General features: G+C 37.8%; 1 protein-coding gene across 1 annotated transcript in view; it reads right to left on the reverse strand.

Annotated features, from left to right (window-relative positions):
* The window catches only part of LOC126203037 (putative ATPase N2B), a 118,669-nt gene that overhangs the window by 47,851 nt on the left and 51,432 nt on the right, over positions 1 to 19,386 (reverse strand). Inside the window, exon 4 of the mRNA XM_049937274.1 lies at positions 8,137 to 8,308. Coding sequence (XP_049793231.1) covers positions 8,137 to 8,308 — 172 coding nt within the window. The remainder of the gene's footprint in view (positions 1 to 8,136; positions 8,309 to 19,386) is intronic.

Here is a 19,386-nt window from a genome sequence, read left to right on the forward strand (position 1 = left end):
TTTTTATATCCCCTATGTCTGACAAAATTCGCATTGCAAACAGAGATTTGTTAAGACGCTTCAGCAAGTCTGTGGTGTGCTCCTCCCAGTTGAATTTATTATCAAGCTGTAATCCCAAGAATTTAACACTGTCCACTTCTTCTATCTTCTTGTCATCGTATGTTAGACATATACTCGTGGGACACCCCTTACAAGTTCTGAACTGCATGTAGTGTGTTTTTTCAAAGTTTAGTGACAAAGAATTGGCTAGGAACCAGTGATGAATGTCCACAAATATTTTATTGGCTGATCTTTCTAAGACTACACTTGATTTGCTATTTATTGCAATGTTTGTATCATCGGCAAACAAAACGTACTTGGCATCTGGTAATGTTACTGATGAAAGGTCATTGATATACACAAGAAAAAGTAAGGTCCCTAAAATGGAACCTTGTGGGACCCCACATGTAATTAGTTCCCAGTTGGATGATGCCTGATAGCTTGATACATGTCTCTTTCCTAATAACACCCTTTGTTTCCTGCCAGAGATATAAGATTTGAACCATTTTGCAGCATTTCCTGTTACACTATAATATTCTAATTTACTTAAGAGGATATTGTGATTTACACAGTCAAATGCCTTTGACAGATCACAAAATATACCAGTTGCCTGCAATTTTTTGTCTAATGAATTAAGCACATTTTCACTGTAAGTGTAGATAGCCTTCTCAATATCAGAACCTTTTAGAAATCCAAACTGTGACTCTGACAGTATGTTATTTGAGATAAGATGGTTATAAAGCCGACTGTACATTACTTTTTCGAAAATTTTTGAGAATGCTGGCAACAGTGAAATTGGACAGAAATTTGATGCTATTTCTTTATCTCCCTTCTTAAACAGTGGCTTAACTTCAGCATATTTCAGCCATTCAGGAAATATTCCACTGACAAACGACTGGTTACACAGATAGCTTAATATGTTACTTAGCTCAGAATCACATTCTTTAATTAACTTTGTTGATATTTCATCATACCCACTAGATGTTTTTGATTTTAAAGATTTTATGATGGACATTATTTCTGTTGGGGTAGTGAGGGTCAAATTCATATTATGGAAGTTACTTGAAATGTCTGGTCTGAGGTATTCCATAGCAGCATCTACCGAACCTGACAACCCCATCTTTTCAGTAACAATTATAAAATGTTTGTTAAAAAGTTCTGCAACACTATACACATCTGTCACCAATGTATCATTTACTCTTTATGTTATTTGTTTCTCTTCATGTCTCGTTCTATCGGTCTCCTCCGTCACTATATCCCATATTGTCTTTATTTTGTTATCTGATATGACTATCTTTTCCTTGTAATATATTTGCTTTGACATCCGTATTACAGTCTTTAATATTTTGCAGTATTTCTTATGTGCTATAGCATCAACATTGGAAATGTTTCGGATTGACAGATACAGTTTTCTTTTTGTTTTACAAGATACCCCTATTCCTCGAGTAATCCATGGCTTCTTTGTAGACTTTGCTCTAACCTTGGTAAGTTTTGGGGGAAAGCAGTGTTCGAATAAGGTAAGCACTTTATTAGCAAAAGTGTTATATTTTTCATTCATGCCATGAGCACTGTAAACATCAGTCCAGTGAATGTCTCTGAGGAATGTCCTAAAATAATCAATTTTTGGCTTACTGATTACCCTCTTGAGCTCAGATTTAACAGATTTTATATCCTGTTCAGTATTAACATTTAACAGAAGGAACTGCATGTCATGGTCTGAGAGGCCATTAACTATTGGTTTTGTAATATAATTTTGTTCATTGGACTTTTCTATAAAGATATTATCAATGGCTGTTTGTGAGCAAGCGGCTATCCTAGTGGGGAACTTTACGGTGGGAATTAAGTTGAATGACAGTGTTACCGCCCGCATCTCGTGGTTGTGCGGTAGCGTTCTCGCTTCCCACGCCCGGGTTCCCGGGTTCGATTCCCGGCGGGGTCAGGGATTTTCTCTGCCTCATGATGGCTGGGTGTTGTGTGCTGTCCTTAGGTTAGTTAGGTTTAAGTAGTTCTAAGTTCTAGGGGACTGATGACCATAGATGTTAAGTCCCATAGTGCTCAGAGCCATTTGAACCATTTGACAGTGTTACTAACTCAAATAAGTTCTTATTGGGAGAGGTCTTTAAGGAAATCTACATTGAAATCACCAGAACCGCTATTTCTTTGTTTTTGGTTGTTAAATGGGCCAGTACAGCTTCAAGGTGGTTTACAAACAGATTAAAGTTACCTGCAGGTGCTCGATATACACTTAATATTATGAAAGATTTTTTGTGAAATTCTAATTCTGTTGCAAATGCTTCCATATGCTGTTCTAGGCAAAATTTATGAATGTCTATGTTCTTAAATTTATGACAGTTCCTGATGAATGTGGCAACTCCTCCTTTCTCCATTTCTGATCTACAAAAGTGAGACGCTAACCTAAACCCTTTAATACTTAAAAGTTCTATACCAGTGGTCACATGATGTTCAGAGAGGCAGATTATGTCATCTGGGTTTGAAGACTCCAATTCATCTATGCAGATAGTTAATTCATTAATTTTATTTCTCAGTCCTCTAATATTTTGATGCAATAAAGATAGCTGACATTTCACATTGACTGAGTTAAAATTGGGTAGAGTTAAAATATCTGCTGACTGTTGAAAATTCTTAACCAATGGCTGTTTATGCTGATGTAATAAGCTGGAATTATGCTTTTTGATTTCTTTCTGAAACTGAAGCTTTGTCTCAGATCTAACCTCTCTTAAAATTTGCTTTCTTTCTGTCCTCCCTACCATAAAAAAGGGTCTTTTCTGAACCCTATAACCACTGGTATTTTACCACTCATGACAGTGCCTCCCCCCTTTAACTTTCCTGCTATTTCCCCAGCCAATTTACCCTTCCCCTTCCTGTTGAGGTGAAGGCCATGCCCAGTATAATCCCACCTACTGAGAGAATCAACAGGAACCACACCAATGTGTGACCCTGCACCCGACATGAGCAGCCGTTCCAGCTCCAAATTAACTCTCTTGACACAAGAGTTCAAATGAGGTCGGTCATGGCGCCCAAGAACAGATACAAACTCAACACTAAAGTGCGCGTCATATATCTTGGCGGCCGAGTTTAGGTTTGTTCTGCGCATCTGACGTCAGAAAACACAGTCAGCCAATGAACAGAGAACGACGTTTCCAGATCTCGAATGCAGTGCAGAGCACGGACGAGTCTCTTCAGTTTTAGAAACGTTCAGTCATAAATACAGTAATAGAACAAAAGCAATGTCTTGATAGCAGAATTTCTTTTATAGAAAGTTTGGAAAAAGCATTCTTTATACCAATTGCTTCATATTCTATTAATTAATTAAACCACACAAGCAATAAGACTCCTAATTCAGGTGATAGCAAGGAAAGGTGTTTGTTTGAATCTCACGAACTGCTTTTTTGCAATAAAGAACAGCGGTAATTGTTTATTTCCTATTGTACTTCGACGAAGTGTGAGTAATTCATAGTCATACCAACAGTGTTTATAAGTAGTTGCGTGAGGTGTTAGAGTCCTCATGGAGTTACACTGTTCGATGAGCTGATGTAGCGGAACGATTAAGGTGTTGGGCTGCCAAGTGAAAGGTAACGAGTTCAAACCTCGTGCGGTGCTTAATATTTTCTTTATTTAAAAACAATATTGGAGTGCCATACTTCACGATTTTTATTCGTTTGAATGAAATTTCTAGTGCTTTGCCTCTTCATTAACTTTTTCTCTGCTGCAGACACGTGCTCCCCGCATTCCGCGCTGTGTGCGATTTTGTCATCACTGCACTTCTCGCCTGTGCAGACACATGGTGTTCCCACTGCTTTGACACACTTATCATTTGATTTCACAAAAACTATTTGGCCAAAAAATTTGATTTTTACACGTCTTCTTGACTGATACCTTCCCCCCATAAATGACTTAATTTTGTTTTGATGTGTAGCATTAAATGTAGTAAACCATTGCACGAAATTTTGAGGAGTTTGCAGAGGTAAAAGTCCATAGTGTATACTTTCCGTATGGTCGATTTTAGTTGCCACAATGTTGAGAATGAAATGTGGACAAGATACCTAAATTTCATATAATATTTACTGTATAACAATATCTCATTTAATTTAAGTGCCACATAGGTGTCGTATGTAATATTGAGAAATATTCCGTCTTTCGCGACTGTAATAAAAGTTTTATTTACACAGGGCGCGTTTGGCTTTATTTTAAAGTGAAAGGTGAAAAGGTATGGCACATACACAATGGTATTCATGTTCTATTTCTTGTTTTTGTTCCACAGTCGCAGTTTTACCAATGATATTGAAATATATCCCTCTTCTGCAACTTTAATAAGCGACTTATTTAGACCAGATGCGTTTCTCTCTTTTGAAGCATCATAAGACGACTGTATTTTGTGTCCTCCATTGCCAAGTCACCTTTCGTAGTTTTGTGCTGCGGTAGCACAATATTCAACGTTTGTGTTGGCTCATCAGTGTTTTAGCAAATAAATGCTGTTTGTGTGTGCCACACACAAAATTATATTTGACATAGCTCTGAGCACTTCACTGACAGACGGTATATTCTAGTCCTACTGTTTTTGTAAGCCCACAGTTTTGTTTAATGTATTTTGTCTACTTCCTTTTGAGTGCTTTAAAATAAAGCGAAACGTGCCCAGTGTAAGTAAAACTTTAGTTACAGTCGCGAAAGGTGGAATATTTCTGAATATTACATACGACACTTATGTGGTACTTAAATTAAATTAAATATATAGGTATCTTGTCCACATTTCATTCTCAACATTGTGGCAACTAAAATCGACCATCCGGAAAGTATACTCTATGGACTTTACCTCTGCAAACTCTTCAAAATTTCGTGCAATGGCTTACTATATTTAATGCTTCATAATAACTGCGTTGAACATCGAAACAAAATTAAGTCATTTATGGGGGGAAGGTATCAGTCAAGAAGATAGGTAAAAATCTAATTTTTGAGCCAAATAGTTTTTGTGGGATCGAATGATAAAGAGTGTCAAAGCAGTCGGAACACAATGTTTCTGCACAGGCGAGCAGTGCAGTGACAAAATCGCCCACAGCGCGGAATGCAGGGAGCACGTCTTTGTAGCAGCAAAAGGGTTAATGCGGCCGTGGTGGCTTTACTTCATGAACTGCGCGCTCCCCCCTAAACGTAAGCTTGCCAACTATGCTATACTATGGCGCTGCTTCTCTTGGCGCGTGAGTCGTGTGCAACTGGCAATGCAGCAATCTCCCGCGTCTAGGCGGGCATGCGCGAGCCGCCAAGATAGAAGAATTGAACTATAGTATGCCTCGATGCTGATGCAATCTTCGCCAGGTCACACTCTATACTGTACCTAGGATCTCTGTCAATACTGTTACCAGCCCCACCCGCTAACCACGGTGACTTCCTTAGTGAAATCTTTGCAATGTGATCCTAAATCCTCTGTCACCTGCTCCAGACCAGCACTAGGTTTAAAAAAATTGGTGACCTGGTATTCTGATCCTAGTTCATCCTGCAAAAGTTGGCCAACACCTCTTCCATGGGAACTACCTAACAACAACACTTTCTTTCTCTTTACTGATTTCCCTACATTCTTACTTTTCAATTTGCTGCTGAAAGTTTGTTGTGCCCTGTCTACACCTGCAACTGCTTGAGGCTCACCAGCTTCTAACTGAAGCAACAGGTCAAATCTATTTTCCACATTCACCATGAAGCTGTCAGACGAAGTTCTAGGCCTGTTCCTCCTGTTGCCTGTTGCCACTTCCCACCTCTCTTTACCCTTCTCCCTCCTTAACCTGTCAAGATCTCCCCTGGCCTTGTCTAACTCAGCCTGAAGGGCGGCAATTTTCCCCTCCTGTTCTAGTATCTTCCTATCTCTACTACAAATCCTACAAAACCACTGATGAGTCTCATTTACTTCCCCTATTCCCACGCCACTACAGTCACCCACATGGAAAAAACTACAGCACCCATCACACCAAAGCCCCGACCTAACAATTCTACGGCTAGTCAAGCACTTTTCACTCATGATAAACGTAATAGTTTATTAAGAATAAGTCAGTTAAATTACAGATAAACACGAAAGTATGGTTACATAAATTTGGCCTATACGCAACTGTGTGTAAACAAAAACAAAAGTGAAAAGTTTCTGAAACAACAACTTAAGCTTTACGCTACTTTCTGGAAATGCTAGTTAAATAATGAAGAGGTACGCTAAGTTAAATTGCTGGAGAGAGCAAGGAACAACGAAACGAAATTCTATAGATTTGCTGCAGCAGAACGTATAGAGAAAATACGACTGTACGGTCTTTTCGCATTTTCTGCTATATTACGTAAAGAAAAATGAAACCTTTAATGGTACACTTAAAAGGCACACTAATACACCTATTTACCATGTAATCAGTACTAATCTGTATGTTTTATAATCTAAAATGACTTATCTTTACAAGAACACCAAAACTCGCGCTAGTCGCCTGGCTGCAGGGCTGCCATGTATGTAGTTTAGAATCTGATGATCAAGAATAGCTGTTTTCAAGGCAAATAAGAGTGATATCGATACAATACACTGTGACTTAGAATGAGGGGAAAAAATAATAGCATCTTCTTGTGGTCTAGAGTGTTGACTAATGACACATAGAGTTCCAGTTCCCTCTATTTGTGACTAGAGATCTTCCTCAAATATGATTTAAAAACAAACAAAAATGAATAATGCTTCCAGAAGGCATCATAGTTTATAACTGCATGCCAATACAGACAATTGCTATATAAGAAAACCATAACTACTGAAAAAGAATGTAGCTACTTACAGTCTATAAAATAAAACATGAGGGCTATTCAGAAAGTAAGTTCCATTAATTTACATATTTAAAAAGGAAAAAGTACACTGAAAGGTTCTTTATTATATACAATTTAAAGCTACAACTCTCCAGCTATTTTTCTACATAACTCCTACAATAAGGAACTTGTTGTATCAAGGAACGAGTTTTTCAGTGCCCTCATTGTAGAATTCTGCCACCTGTGAGCTAAGCCATGCTTTGACACTGTCCTTTACTTGTTGTCATTTTTAAATTGCTGCAGTCTTAGCCTTGTTATTAGCTTCTGATAAAAGTAAAAAATCATTGGATGACAAAACAGGTTTTTTTATGGAGGATGATCAAAAAATCCACAGATGAAACTATTAAATGATTTGCATGCTTACGGCAGTATCTGACTACAGATTACCAAGCACAAAAATGATGACAGAATTCAACATCCTGCTCTTTTGATCTGTATGGCTCTTCTGAGATTTTTTTTCTGGGTTTCGTAGTTAATTTTGGAGTTTGTTACAGAGACTCTTTTCATAAAATCAATGAGTACTCCCTTTCTGTTAAGAAAAAAAAGAAAAAAAGAGAGGAAAAAATGTTTACATGGGGAGTTAGTGTGGCCACACTTCATAGACTGGGTTTTTGTCTAAATGTTGACATACACAACCCAACTTTAAGCAACTGTCACAATTTGATAGAGGAATTTATCTCTTTCTGCATCATACAGCATCAGAAATGTTAACATAGCACCCAAAGTCTGTTTCATACTCACTGGTCAGAAGCTTGGAACCCCATCACCAGCTTATACAACACTGTCCACCATATCTAAAGGACAGTGATAATTATGAATCAACAAGTTTTTTTTAATTCTGCCATAATGGTTGCAATGCATTCATTTGTAACAGATGGTTTGTACACTTCTTTCTTCACAATGGGCATTCATTCAAACTTTTCAAAATAAATAGCATAATTTTCTTACAGCACTATCATGCATCACATTCTCTCTGTATACTGCACAAAGTTCATCATGAATGTCTACAGCTTTCATGCACACAGATCGGTTACAGTAAATAATTCACAGATGGCAGGATTTTCAATGATAGCAGCCATTTTCATTCACAGTTATGGCACAAACAACTGATCAACAATGTTTCTGCAGCACTGCCAGACCTGTACTAAGCCGGATGACACAGTAATGCTGAAACCACTTTGCTACCTCGACACCTCCATACATTAGACAGCACTAGAACTTACTGTCCGAACAGCCCTCATAATTATGTTTGTCATGTAGTCTTACTCGATCACACAATTCGCTGAATGTGCAGTCGATCACTTGTCCACAAGTTTTGCTGAATGTCACATTTCGACCCAGTATTGTAAGTGTTCGTGGACGGATTATATCATTTTCTTGTGAACATAGTAGTTTGAAGATAATATCCAGCTGTTTGTTTGCATCACACTCAGTTTTCCTGGAATGAAGAATATCAATTGCTGAATAGAGATTACAATACAGTCCATGTTAATGAGAACAGTGTTGTGCACATGCAAGATAAAAATACAGGAAAATCTTCTTGGAAAACAGAAAGCCAGTCTACCTGTTTTTAATCATCATGCATTTTGTCTGTGGACATTATCCAAAATTGAAATTCAGAATGCAATTTTCACTACAGTAGTGTGTGAACTGATATTAAACTTCCTGGCAGATTAGAATTGTGTACCAGACCAAGAATCAAACTCAGGACCTTTGCCTTTCGCAGGCTAGTGCTCTTGCTGACGAAAGGCAAAGGTACTGAATTTGCGTCTTGGTCGCAGTTTTAATCTGCCAGGAAGTTTCAACATAAAATTACTTAGCATTAGATTATTTCTACACAAATAATAATAATAATAATAATAATAATAACAATAATAATTTCATGTGGCTCAGTGGCTGGGGTGTACATATTCCAATTTGATGTCACTTCAGTGACTTGTGTGCCCCAAATATACCTCAGTTATCCAACCGGTGAAAGGAGACCTACAGTTTAAAATGGAATTCCTGGTGACATGTCACATTGCTGAATGCATCACACTCTTAGTTTTGAAAATGTTATCCCCTACAGTTGGCTCATATCCATTATTAACTGCAACAGTTTTAATCAAATTAACCCCAGCTTCAAGATGTTTGCCAACTAACAGGGTAGAAACAGCTCCATGGATGGAAAAATGAAAAAGGCTATTTTGTGAGAATGAGGGTGTTGAACAGGAGAGCACTATTTGATCAATGTAGGTTTCTTTGCGAAAAATACTGAAAGAAATTTTGTTGCCAACGACTGCTAATGTTAAATCTAAATAATTTAATTGATGGAATCCCGTCCTTTTTGTCCGTCAATAACTGCATGCAAGTACTGATTTCTTATAAATCTGTTCAGAATAGAAACTGTTTATTCCCTAGTTTTTCTCCACGTTAATGATTATTTACGATCTGTTTAGATACTTGTGGATTTTCTGATGACACCAATAATTGCTGTTGAAACCTGGTTGTTTGTTTTATACCTAACATATTCTTGTACGGCTGTTGTATCACAGCCATGTTTAAAACTGAGAGAGAAAAACGTGTTGCATTTAGGTGCTCCAAAACTAGAGAAAAATGTATTACATGTAGATGGCCCAAACCTACCTCATCCAATCTCACTGAATGGAAGGACATATGCCAAAGATGGAAATTACTTTCACTGGCCACATCCTCTGTGTCTCACTTTCGGCTACGCTTCCTTTCAATGGCACAATACTTTCTGATTCAACTAGATGACAGGCAGTAAGGAACGGGCATGCCATTTGACGCTGTGTCCCATACAAGCCCCCACATTTCTTCATCAGATGTTTCATTTCCCCTAATTCCAATGTGTTTTGGTGGCCAGTAAACCGACACAGTCTTTTCTGCACTTTGTGGCAGAGGAAGTGTCAGCTAGGCACATCTGCTGAAGCAAATGTTGGAAGGCACAAAAGGAACTGGAACAAATGACAAACAATCTTTCTTGATCATACATAATATAATCAGAGGCCTTAAGGTCACACACAGCTTTGTGTTTAAGGATCATTAAGTGAAATGGGCCCAGTAGTTAGCTTTGTGTGAACTGCAAATGTTCTCACAACAAATGACCATTAAAATGTCATTCCATGAATGGACAAGCAATAATAGTGTGCCCTTTAGGTACTTGTAACAGAAAACAAAATTTGAATGATACTGGGCCCACAAAGAGCTGACAGCACATTTATTTGTATGAAATGAATGGGAATAGGATTGCTCCTAAATGTTCTTGTGGCCAGCTTGGTTCCTTTATGGTGAACTGCATCCAATATTTAGAGGTATTAGTCCAGTTAATTAGAGGTACACTTCACATTGCACAAATGAAAATATGAGGGTGGTTTGAAAAGTTCTTGGAACGGAACAGAAAAAAGTTTTTTTATATTGCAACGTAGTCTCCTTGTAGATTAATGCACTTGGTCCAGCGATGTTGCAGTACCTTGAGCCCATCTCGAAAATGAGTTTCCTCCAGGGCTGCAAAATAGTTGTCAACTCTGGCTATCAATTCTCCATTTGAAGTGAATCTTCGTCCACCAAGAAAAATTTTCAGTTTTGGGAAGAAATAAAAGTCTGGTGGACCCATATCAGGTGAATAAGGCAGGGGTGTGGCAACAATTGATACCTTAGTACATGTAATTTTGCCATGGCAACGGCACATGTGTGCAGGTGCGCATTGTCTTGATGGAAGATGACTTTCTTCCCTCCTAAACCTGCCCTTTTTTTACATGTCTTTTGTTGGAATTGGTCCAGGAGGTTAGCATAGTATTCTCCAGTAATTGTTTGCCCAGTGGGGAGATAATCTAGAAACAGAATCCCCTTCGCATCCTAGAACACTGATGCCAGACCTTCCCTGCCAAAGGAATTGTCTTTGCTTCCTTTGGTGGTGGAGAACCAGTACTGCTTTGACTGCTGTTTAGTCTCTCGGGTATAGTAGTGCACCCAAGTTTCATCTGCGGTCACAAACCTGTACAAAAAATCTTGTTCGTTTCTCATTAAAATGGGCCAAACATTGTTCCGATATGTCCATTCTCATACGCTTTTGATCCAGCATCAAGAGTTGCCGCTCCCATCTTGCAGATAATTTTTTCATTTCTAATTCTTCACCTGAAATGTGATATACCCTTCCAGATGACATCTGGCAAGCATGAGCAATTTCACGCACTTTCAATCGGTGATCCTCCATGACCATTTTGTGCACTTTTGCAATGATTTCTCGAGTAGTAACACATCTTGGCTGACCATTGCGCGGATCACTATCTAAGCTCTCCCTACCAAATTTAAATTCATTTTTCCACTTTGCAATGGCTGAATATGAAGGAGTGGAGTCCCCCAATGAATTCTGGAAATCAGTATAAATGTCCTTTGCTTTCATATTTCCTTTACGAAGTACTTAATCACTGCTCAAATCTTGATTTTTTCCAACTTCGCAAATCACTACACAGGAACAACAGAGCCATGTCACTGCCACAGCTTTCTTCCAAGAGCACTGATGTGGCATGTGTTTACAGGCAACAGTCCAATGAATATCGTGTGAACTATCGTTGCACTAGCGCTGATCTCTCGTGGTGATTCCGAGAACTTTTCAAATCACCCTTGTAATTATAGACTGCTATTTCAATACACAACCTTGCCACCACTAGGTAATGTTGGGTCATCTACATGCAGCAAGAGTTTGGCAGGAAATTGTTGGATTATATTGGATGTGTATGTAATAAACTGTTAATTGTACCAACAATCACTGTCTGTACTCTACTTCAGATTATGTCTTGAGTTATGAACTTTTAGTTGTTATCTGCCCTGTCCACCCATAATCAAGCAGACATAACAACAAGACTATAAAAGAGGAATACACCAGATCTACAAGCTTCTCATGCCCCAAGGCTGATACACTTAAATGCTGATTGATTTAAGGGACTGTGCTTCAAGGCCCTTTTTGCAAGATTTTAACAGACAGTGACATAAAACCATACTGAATTTTATAAAATGGTCCATATCATTCACATCTGATGGGGGTGGGGAGAGGGGGGGGGGGGGGGGGGGGGAAATTTACAGTCACAAGCAATATAAAATATTTATTGGTTACTAGCTTCAACTCTCCCTTTTACCCTTTCCTTCAGGCTTCTAGTTATTTGCTACAGTTTCATTGCTTTGAGACTGCAAGGGAAGGAAACAGATGAAATAATACACAGAAGATTCTATACTGGTACTGTAATAATGATGAAAATAACATTTAAGATCATAAAAATCATATCTTGAGGCAGACTGTTCTCCAATTCAAATCAATACTGCACAACTTAATTGCTTAGCATCTAAGATACGAGGGCTATCCACAAAGTACATTACGTTTTGGAATTAAAAATAAATAAAGTATTGGAATTTTTTTTTATTATATACGGATGAAAGCCACACTTAAATACTACTTTTCTACATAGTTGCCATTTAAATTAAGGCACTTATCGTAGCGATGGACGAGCTTGGAAATTCCTTCGTTGTAAAATTCGGCCGCCTGCGCCTTCAACCACATAATGACTGTCTTTTGCGACAGAAAAGGTTTGATTTTTGTGGATTTCCTGGAAAGAGGCACTACAATAAACTCTCAAAGGTATTGCCAAACTCTGCACAACCTCATAAGAGCAATACAAAACAAGCGCAGGGGAAAGTTGGGCTCAAAGATCTTGCTGTTTCACGACAACGCCCGGGCCCACATGGCAAATGCCACTCGTGAAGTTCTCGAATCTTTTAAGTGGGAGTTGTTTCCTCATCCGCCGTACAGTCCCGACTTGGCACCAAGAGACTTCCACTTATTCCCAGCAATGAAGAAGTGGTTGGCTATGCAGCGTTTTGATGACGACGCACAGCTTCAAGAAGAGGTAACCACGTGGTTGAAGGTGCAGGCAGCCGAATTTTACGACGAAGGAATTTCCAAGCTCGTCCATCGCTACGATAAGTGCCTTAATTTAAATGGCAACTATGTAGAAAAGTAGTATTTAAGTGTGGCTTTCATCTGTATATAATACAAAAGTTTTCCAATACTTTATTTATTTTTAATTCCAAAACGTAATGTACTTTGTGGATAGCGCTCGTACAAACGGCCAGCCAGCTGATGATGATGATGACATCGTCATTGATGATTATGCATTTAGCAACACTAAAAAGATAAAACATTAAGAACTTATACTATAGTTACATTACATTATTAATTAATAATAACCATGAACCCCACCTCCCCCTCTCAACTAGAAGCATAGGCTGCAGTCCATGCAACACACAATATTTTAAAATTTTTCATCACACTCATCATCAACGAAAATTGTGGGTATGTCCCCTCTTATCTCTTGTTAAAAACTGAACAGATTTATCCATAAGCCAAAAGCATTACATATTGTGAGCTCCTCTCAGCAGAGTATCATCTCATGATATAATGGACAGTGCCCTTTTCAGAGACATGTGAAGGTAGCTTTATCATGCCAGAGTGGATGGATGGTATAAATTATACCACGGAAACAGCACTTCCCCCCCCCCTCCCCCCCCCCCCCCCAAAAAAAAATATTCCTTGACTCAACTGCAACCTGATAGCCTGTAAGGTGTAAGGAGAAGGAAGAAAGATGAGGGTTTAATGTACCACTGGCAATGAAGTCATTAGAGATGCAGCACAAGCTCAAGATGTAGTAAGAAAGTGACAGTCTCCTTTTCCTTGGAACTATTCCAGCGTTTAACTTCAGCAATTCAGAGACATCATGGAAAACCAGATTCAGATGATAGTATAGGAATTTGAATCCAGAGTCTCTTGAATGTGGCTCCAGAGACCTTATCACTGCACTATCTCACTCAGTAATACAGATTGCAAAGAAATGGCATCTCATACTTGACATCTACATGTTCATTTCCCTAAAATCCCATGTACCACCAAACGGGGTGATTTTGGACACTGGGGTGAATTCTGGCAGTATGGTTTATTTGCTCTTTGCTACTGCATAGAAAAAAAGAGTTACTTATTTTAACATCCGTGTGCCAATTATTTTAAGCGCAAGATTGCATTTATCACTTTTCACAACTTTTATTTTGCATCAATTGTTTCTCTAGGTGAATAATTGACGAACAGTCTCAGTGTTAAAAATCCATGCATTATCGTAAAGTGGAAACTTTCTATTGTTGCGCCAAGTGGGAAGTTATTGTAACAGTAATTGTCGACGCGCTCAGTGCTCAGTAGCTAACAGCATTGAGACAATTTCTGTACAAGTTTGTCGAGTTTCTCGTGCAAGGTTATAAAATAATGGGAAGTTACTGTAACAGTAATTGTCAACACGCTCAGTAGCTAACAGCATTGATACAATTTCTGTAGAAGTTTGTCGAGTTTCTCGTGCAAGGTTATAAAATAATGACGGTTTTTGTAAAACTAGGTACTGTGTGGGGTGATTTCTGACAATGCCAAGAACGTATAAGAGCAGGAAAGGTGCTACAGTATGGTGCAATCATGACCCAGAACTTTTAGATAAAGGTGTTTGTGATATACAGAGTGGTAAATTGTCGTACAGAAAAGCATGCGATTTGTATGGTATACCTAAATCAACCGTACAAAATAAAGTGCAGGAAGCACATCTGAAAAAAATGGGAGGACAGCCAGTGCTAAATAAAGAAGAATAATAAATGTTGAAGCAAGGTATCTTGAGGGCTGCACATTGGGGATTTCCCTTCACTAAATTGGATATTAGATATTTAGTTAAAGGCTACCTTGATAAATCTAGCCAAAAAGAGAAGAAATTTCGTAATATCTTGCCAGGAGAAGAATGGGTGCATTTATTCCTCAAACGACAGTCAGAAGATCTTTCCATTCGCTTAAGTGAAAATATTAAATGAGCTCGTGCAGAAGTGAACAAAGAGACTGTTTATTTAAATTCTTGAAAAATAAAAACTTATCTGTAATATATAAAATTCATTATATCATTCCATATCACTTATTCGTAACAAAGAGCTCCCTTAAAATGTGTAAAATGTCACCAAAAACAAATAAAAAGCATGCAGAATTTTTAAAAAAAGGCAGTAACTGGCTGAATTTGCCCTCTATATACTGTAAGTCTGGACAGAGATTTAAAAAACACATGTGTCCGAAATCACCCCAATATGGGGTGACTTTGGACACTTTATTTAACTGCCTCAGATAAATATACCTACACATACACTTTCTGGTTCGGGGATATTTTATTCGTTACACATATACCCTACCACTTCCATAACAATCATTTTAATCTAACAATATATACGAAAGTTATAATCAAAATAATGACAAAACCATTCAAAATCACCCCGTTTGACGGTACCTGAATACACAAAAGGCTGACACATGCTTCTCCTCCTGCTGCAGGAGCAGAACATAATTTTGTTCATTTTGGACTATCTTCTCTGTTGGACATGCTATCAGTTTTAATGCTTGTAGAATACTGAGGGAATCTGAGTACATGAGAAATATATCCACTTATGAAACCCCGTCTGCATTAGTGCCCTTACAAACACATAGTTCACGAGTAAATACAATAAATGCTTTGGGAAAGGGAGTTATGGACTGTAAGAAACGGAAATGAACAAAGAAGTATAAAATATGCAGTTCCTAAGAACAAAGGCACACACTACCCAGTAGGACAAGGAATGCTGGCATCAGAGGAGGACTGGGTGTGAAAAGCTTAAATGAGAAGATGTAGGCATAAAGGAACACTAGAAAGTCTGTGTCTCAACTGAAGATGGCAGAATGTTTTTCTTTTGCCTTTCTCCCACATCTTATGTGGGGGTCAACAAGGTTAAAAACGGACAGTTAATTTAAATGATGGCTGGATGCCATTTCTGTTCGCACTTCATTACCCCCCCCCCCCCCCCTGCAAGAGGAATACATGTATCCGAACTGTCTGTCTGTAGTATAAAGAATGTTTGCAAATCATGTAACTGAGGTGAGACTTGTGGACCAGTCTACTATTCATCTAGGTGAATGTGGGAAACCACCTAGAAAACATATCCAAGCTGGCCGGTACATCAGCCCTCGTCATTAATCTCCTGGGCAGATTCTATCCGGGGCTAGTGCACCTGTTCTAATGCCATAAGTGTCATATTAACATGCGTGGCTATATGAGTGGGTAATGGAAGGCAACAGAAGACCAAAATTAATGATGAATTATTACCCAGAGGGCAGGAGATATTTAGGATGACCAAGGAGAATGTGGAAAGATCAATAATCTCAACCAAGAGAGCATAACAGGCAAATACTTAATGCAAGCAAAAAGGAGGAACAGGAGGATGACGATGAGGAGGAGGAGGAATAGAAGGAAGATGAGGAGAAGAAATGGGAAGTTAAAATTTGAAAACTTGGTCAGAGAAAAGTATTGGACAGGCAAGGATGTAGTCTCAATTTGAGTTGTAAATATGTACTTTGATAAAATCAAAAAGGTTATTTATAGTAAAAAAATTTAATTAAAACTACATGTGGAGCAAATTATTTATTTATATAATCAGTTTCAAAAAATTCTGGACCTCTTGATTTTACTTCAAATCTTGAACTAAATATCAATACTTTCCACATCTATTTCTAAAAGTACCCTTATGTCTTTATTATGTGCCACATCTACTTCTTTAAAATAAGAAAGTGGGGTGGGCAGATGGATCATACATCCACAGTACAGCTGGGATCATACAAAAGTGCAATAAAACTGTAGCTGATCCCAAAATCACAGATAACACATTTTCAAATATCAGGTTCTTGCCATTAGGTTCCTTATATACTTTGACTCCTTCGAAATCCCTGTAGGTTATGCTTGTGGATGTGATCTACCGAATACCATGAATGAACAAATGCCAGTCAAGTTTTCAAAAGGCCTAGAACTAAAAAAATCACATGGACTTTTAAATTTCTTTTAAAATAGTTTTATCACATTCTCAATTAAATAAAATTAAAAGCAATACATGAATGATTAAAAAGAACAGATTTTTGGTAGAAAACCGAAATAGTCATATTTCTACTCATTCTTCAATTGTCTTAACTATAAGTTACAATTGATGTGTAGCTGCTGGGAGGCTGGAATAAGAGCAAGAAATTGAAAAGTTGTATGCAAATAAAAGCACTGGACAGGTCTTCTTACCACAGGTGTAATGCTATTTCTAGCTAGAGTAAATAGTGTAACAATTAAAACATTATGTTGAAGTACATGGTTATCTTACTTAATACTAGAATCACAGAAGCAGTATACGTTTACACTGGGCAGTATGCCCACTGTCACTTGCAAAGAGAAACATTAAAATTCGTAGAGTTGCTAGTTCCTGATGAGTGACTGTAAATGAAACAACGCTTAACACTTTCCAGACGAGTGACATAGCTCCTAAATTTTGTGGATTTACTCCAAAAATACTATTGATGTAGGAGCTATGATGGTCATTTCTCAGCTCTGTAAATGTATCTCAACATTTGTTTTATATCTGTGATGTTCATACTACCAAGGAAAACCAATACAGGTGGCAGCACCTATCACTAATAAAAGACACATTACTTGCCTCGCAGCATGCCGATTCATCTAGTTTCCACGCACAGCACTTCATAAGGTCACATGCACAGCAATGGACCTCAATTGTTGTCTGTGTTGTCAGCTTCAAACTTTGTGTTTGTTTTCTAGATGGCCTTACATGATAAGAGTTTTTGTTGAACAATAGTAATTCTGAGCTTGATGAACTAATTTCTGAGTTTCAAAAGCAGAGATGGTAAGCTATTTTTTTGTAATTGTATATATGGCCCACTGTACACCAGGAAGCTAATTTTTATGATTTATGCTGTAAAAGAAGAAGGCATTTCTGATGAAGAGAGCAAGCCTTCATGATAAAGGTGCTGACAATGATGCTGCATCACAGATTCACCCATTTCAATCATCAAATTTCTACTTTTGATTGTGCACTTGACAAATGATGACATTACCGCTCCTCAGCTTCCAGATTTTGAAGAATCTGGTAGAATTCAAATTCAAATTGACCAGAACTCTTCTGTGTTTGATCATTTTACCTACACTTTTGACAAAAAACAGCTGAAGATGGAAAAATGAGGCACACACTACAATGCTAGAACAACTATTGACAAGCTAATGCAACAGGGACCTCAAGCTGCACACAGTTTGCAGTAAGTGGAGTACTGTGAAACTCTGTGAACTGCGTAAGAAGCTTTTTGGTGTGGTTTTACGTATGTGCCTTGTCATAAAACTGAAACTGACCAACTATTGGTCTACAAACTCCGTACTGCAGACCTCCTTTGCAGGAGGATTTGTTTGTTTGTTTATTCATTTATTTATTTTCCTATCCTGCAAACATTACATCTCATAGATAATGCAAGTTTTATTTTAAAAAATCGAGAAGGGCATGGTCCTTCACAAGGTGAGACCTATCTTTCATATATTCCTGACAAAAAGTGAACGAGCATATAAACCAGGAGAAAAATCTTACTGTAGAGGAATGAGTCTGCCATTTTCATGGAAAACTTCATTTTAAGATCTACATGAAAAAGGAGCCTAACAAATATGGCACACAATTTTTTGTTAGGTCATGTGCAAGTGAAAGTAGATACATTTTGAAATTTGAAATATATTCTGTTGGTCACGTAAACCTTAATAACAGCATTTTGCATCCAGTAAACACATTGTGTGAAAGTTTCTATTGTAAATGCCACTCCGTACGCATGAACGATTTTCACATTAGCCCTGTAATACTTCATCAGTTTTGGAGACACAAAACCAAGACAGTGGATACAGCAATAAAAAAAAATAGAAAAGGGCTAGCTAAAGATCTAATACCACAGAGACTGACACTAAGGATGTATTTATTTTGATAGCAAAACACAAAAAAAGCATCTAATGTCAATGGTGGAACAAAATTACGAATCATAGAGAAGATGCACCCTGACTGTGCATGGATTACAATAAAAATAAGGCTGGTGTGAAACACAGCAACCAACTAATGGGCTACTACTTTTTTGACATGAAACAAAGAAAGTGGTAGAAGGATGTTTTCTTTTTTTGTCACCTCTTCATCATGATGGTCATAAATTCGTATAGTCTACACAAATAGTTGAACCCTACTAATAAATAGTTTGTTGAGCTCATTGCTGAACTGGCAGACATTTTGGTTAACAAAGGTGGCCTGGTTGAACAAACTTTCACCCAAAACAGTTTATTTGTAAATAGACTCAGTAGAACATAATTTGCTAAGCTAATTTCAACTTCAGAGAAGTCAAAATGTCCTCAGAGAAGATGTAAAGTTTGTGCAGAAAGAAGCAAAGCAAGATGTGGCAAAGTGGCGGGTAGTAATGTAAAGAATGTGATGTATGACTTTGTTTTCCAGAATGCTTCAAAATGTTTCACACTAAAGCAAATGTAACTAACCAATTTTAAATATAGAAAACCAACTTTTCAAACAGTTTTATTTTTAGTATCAACAAATTTTAAACTTATCTCCATTTAGGTAATT

The sequence above is a fragment of the Schistocerca nitens genome, chromosome 9, assembly GCF_023898315.1.
Source record: "Schistocerca nitens isolate TAMUIC-IGC-003100 chromosome 9, iqSchNite1.1, whole genome shotgun sequence".
Taxonomy (NCBI): Eukaryota; Metazoa; Arthropoda; class Insecta; order Orthoptera; family Acrididae; genus Schistocerca; species Schistocerca nitens.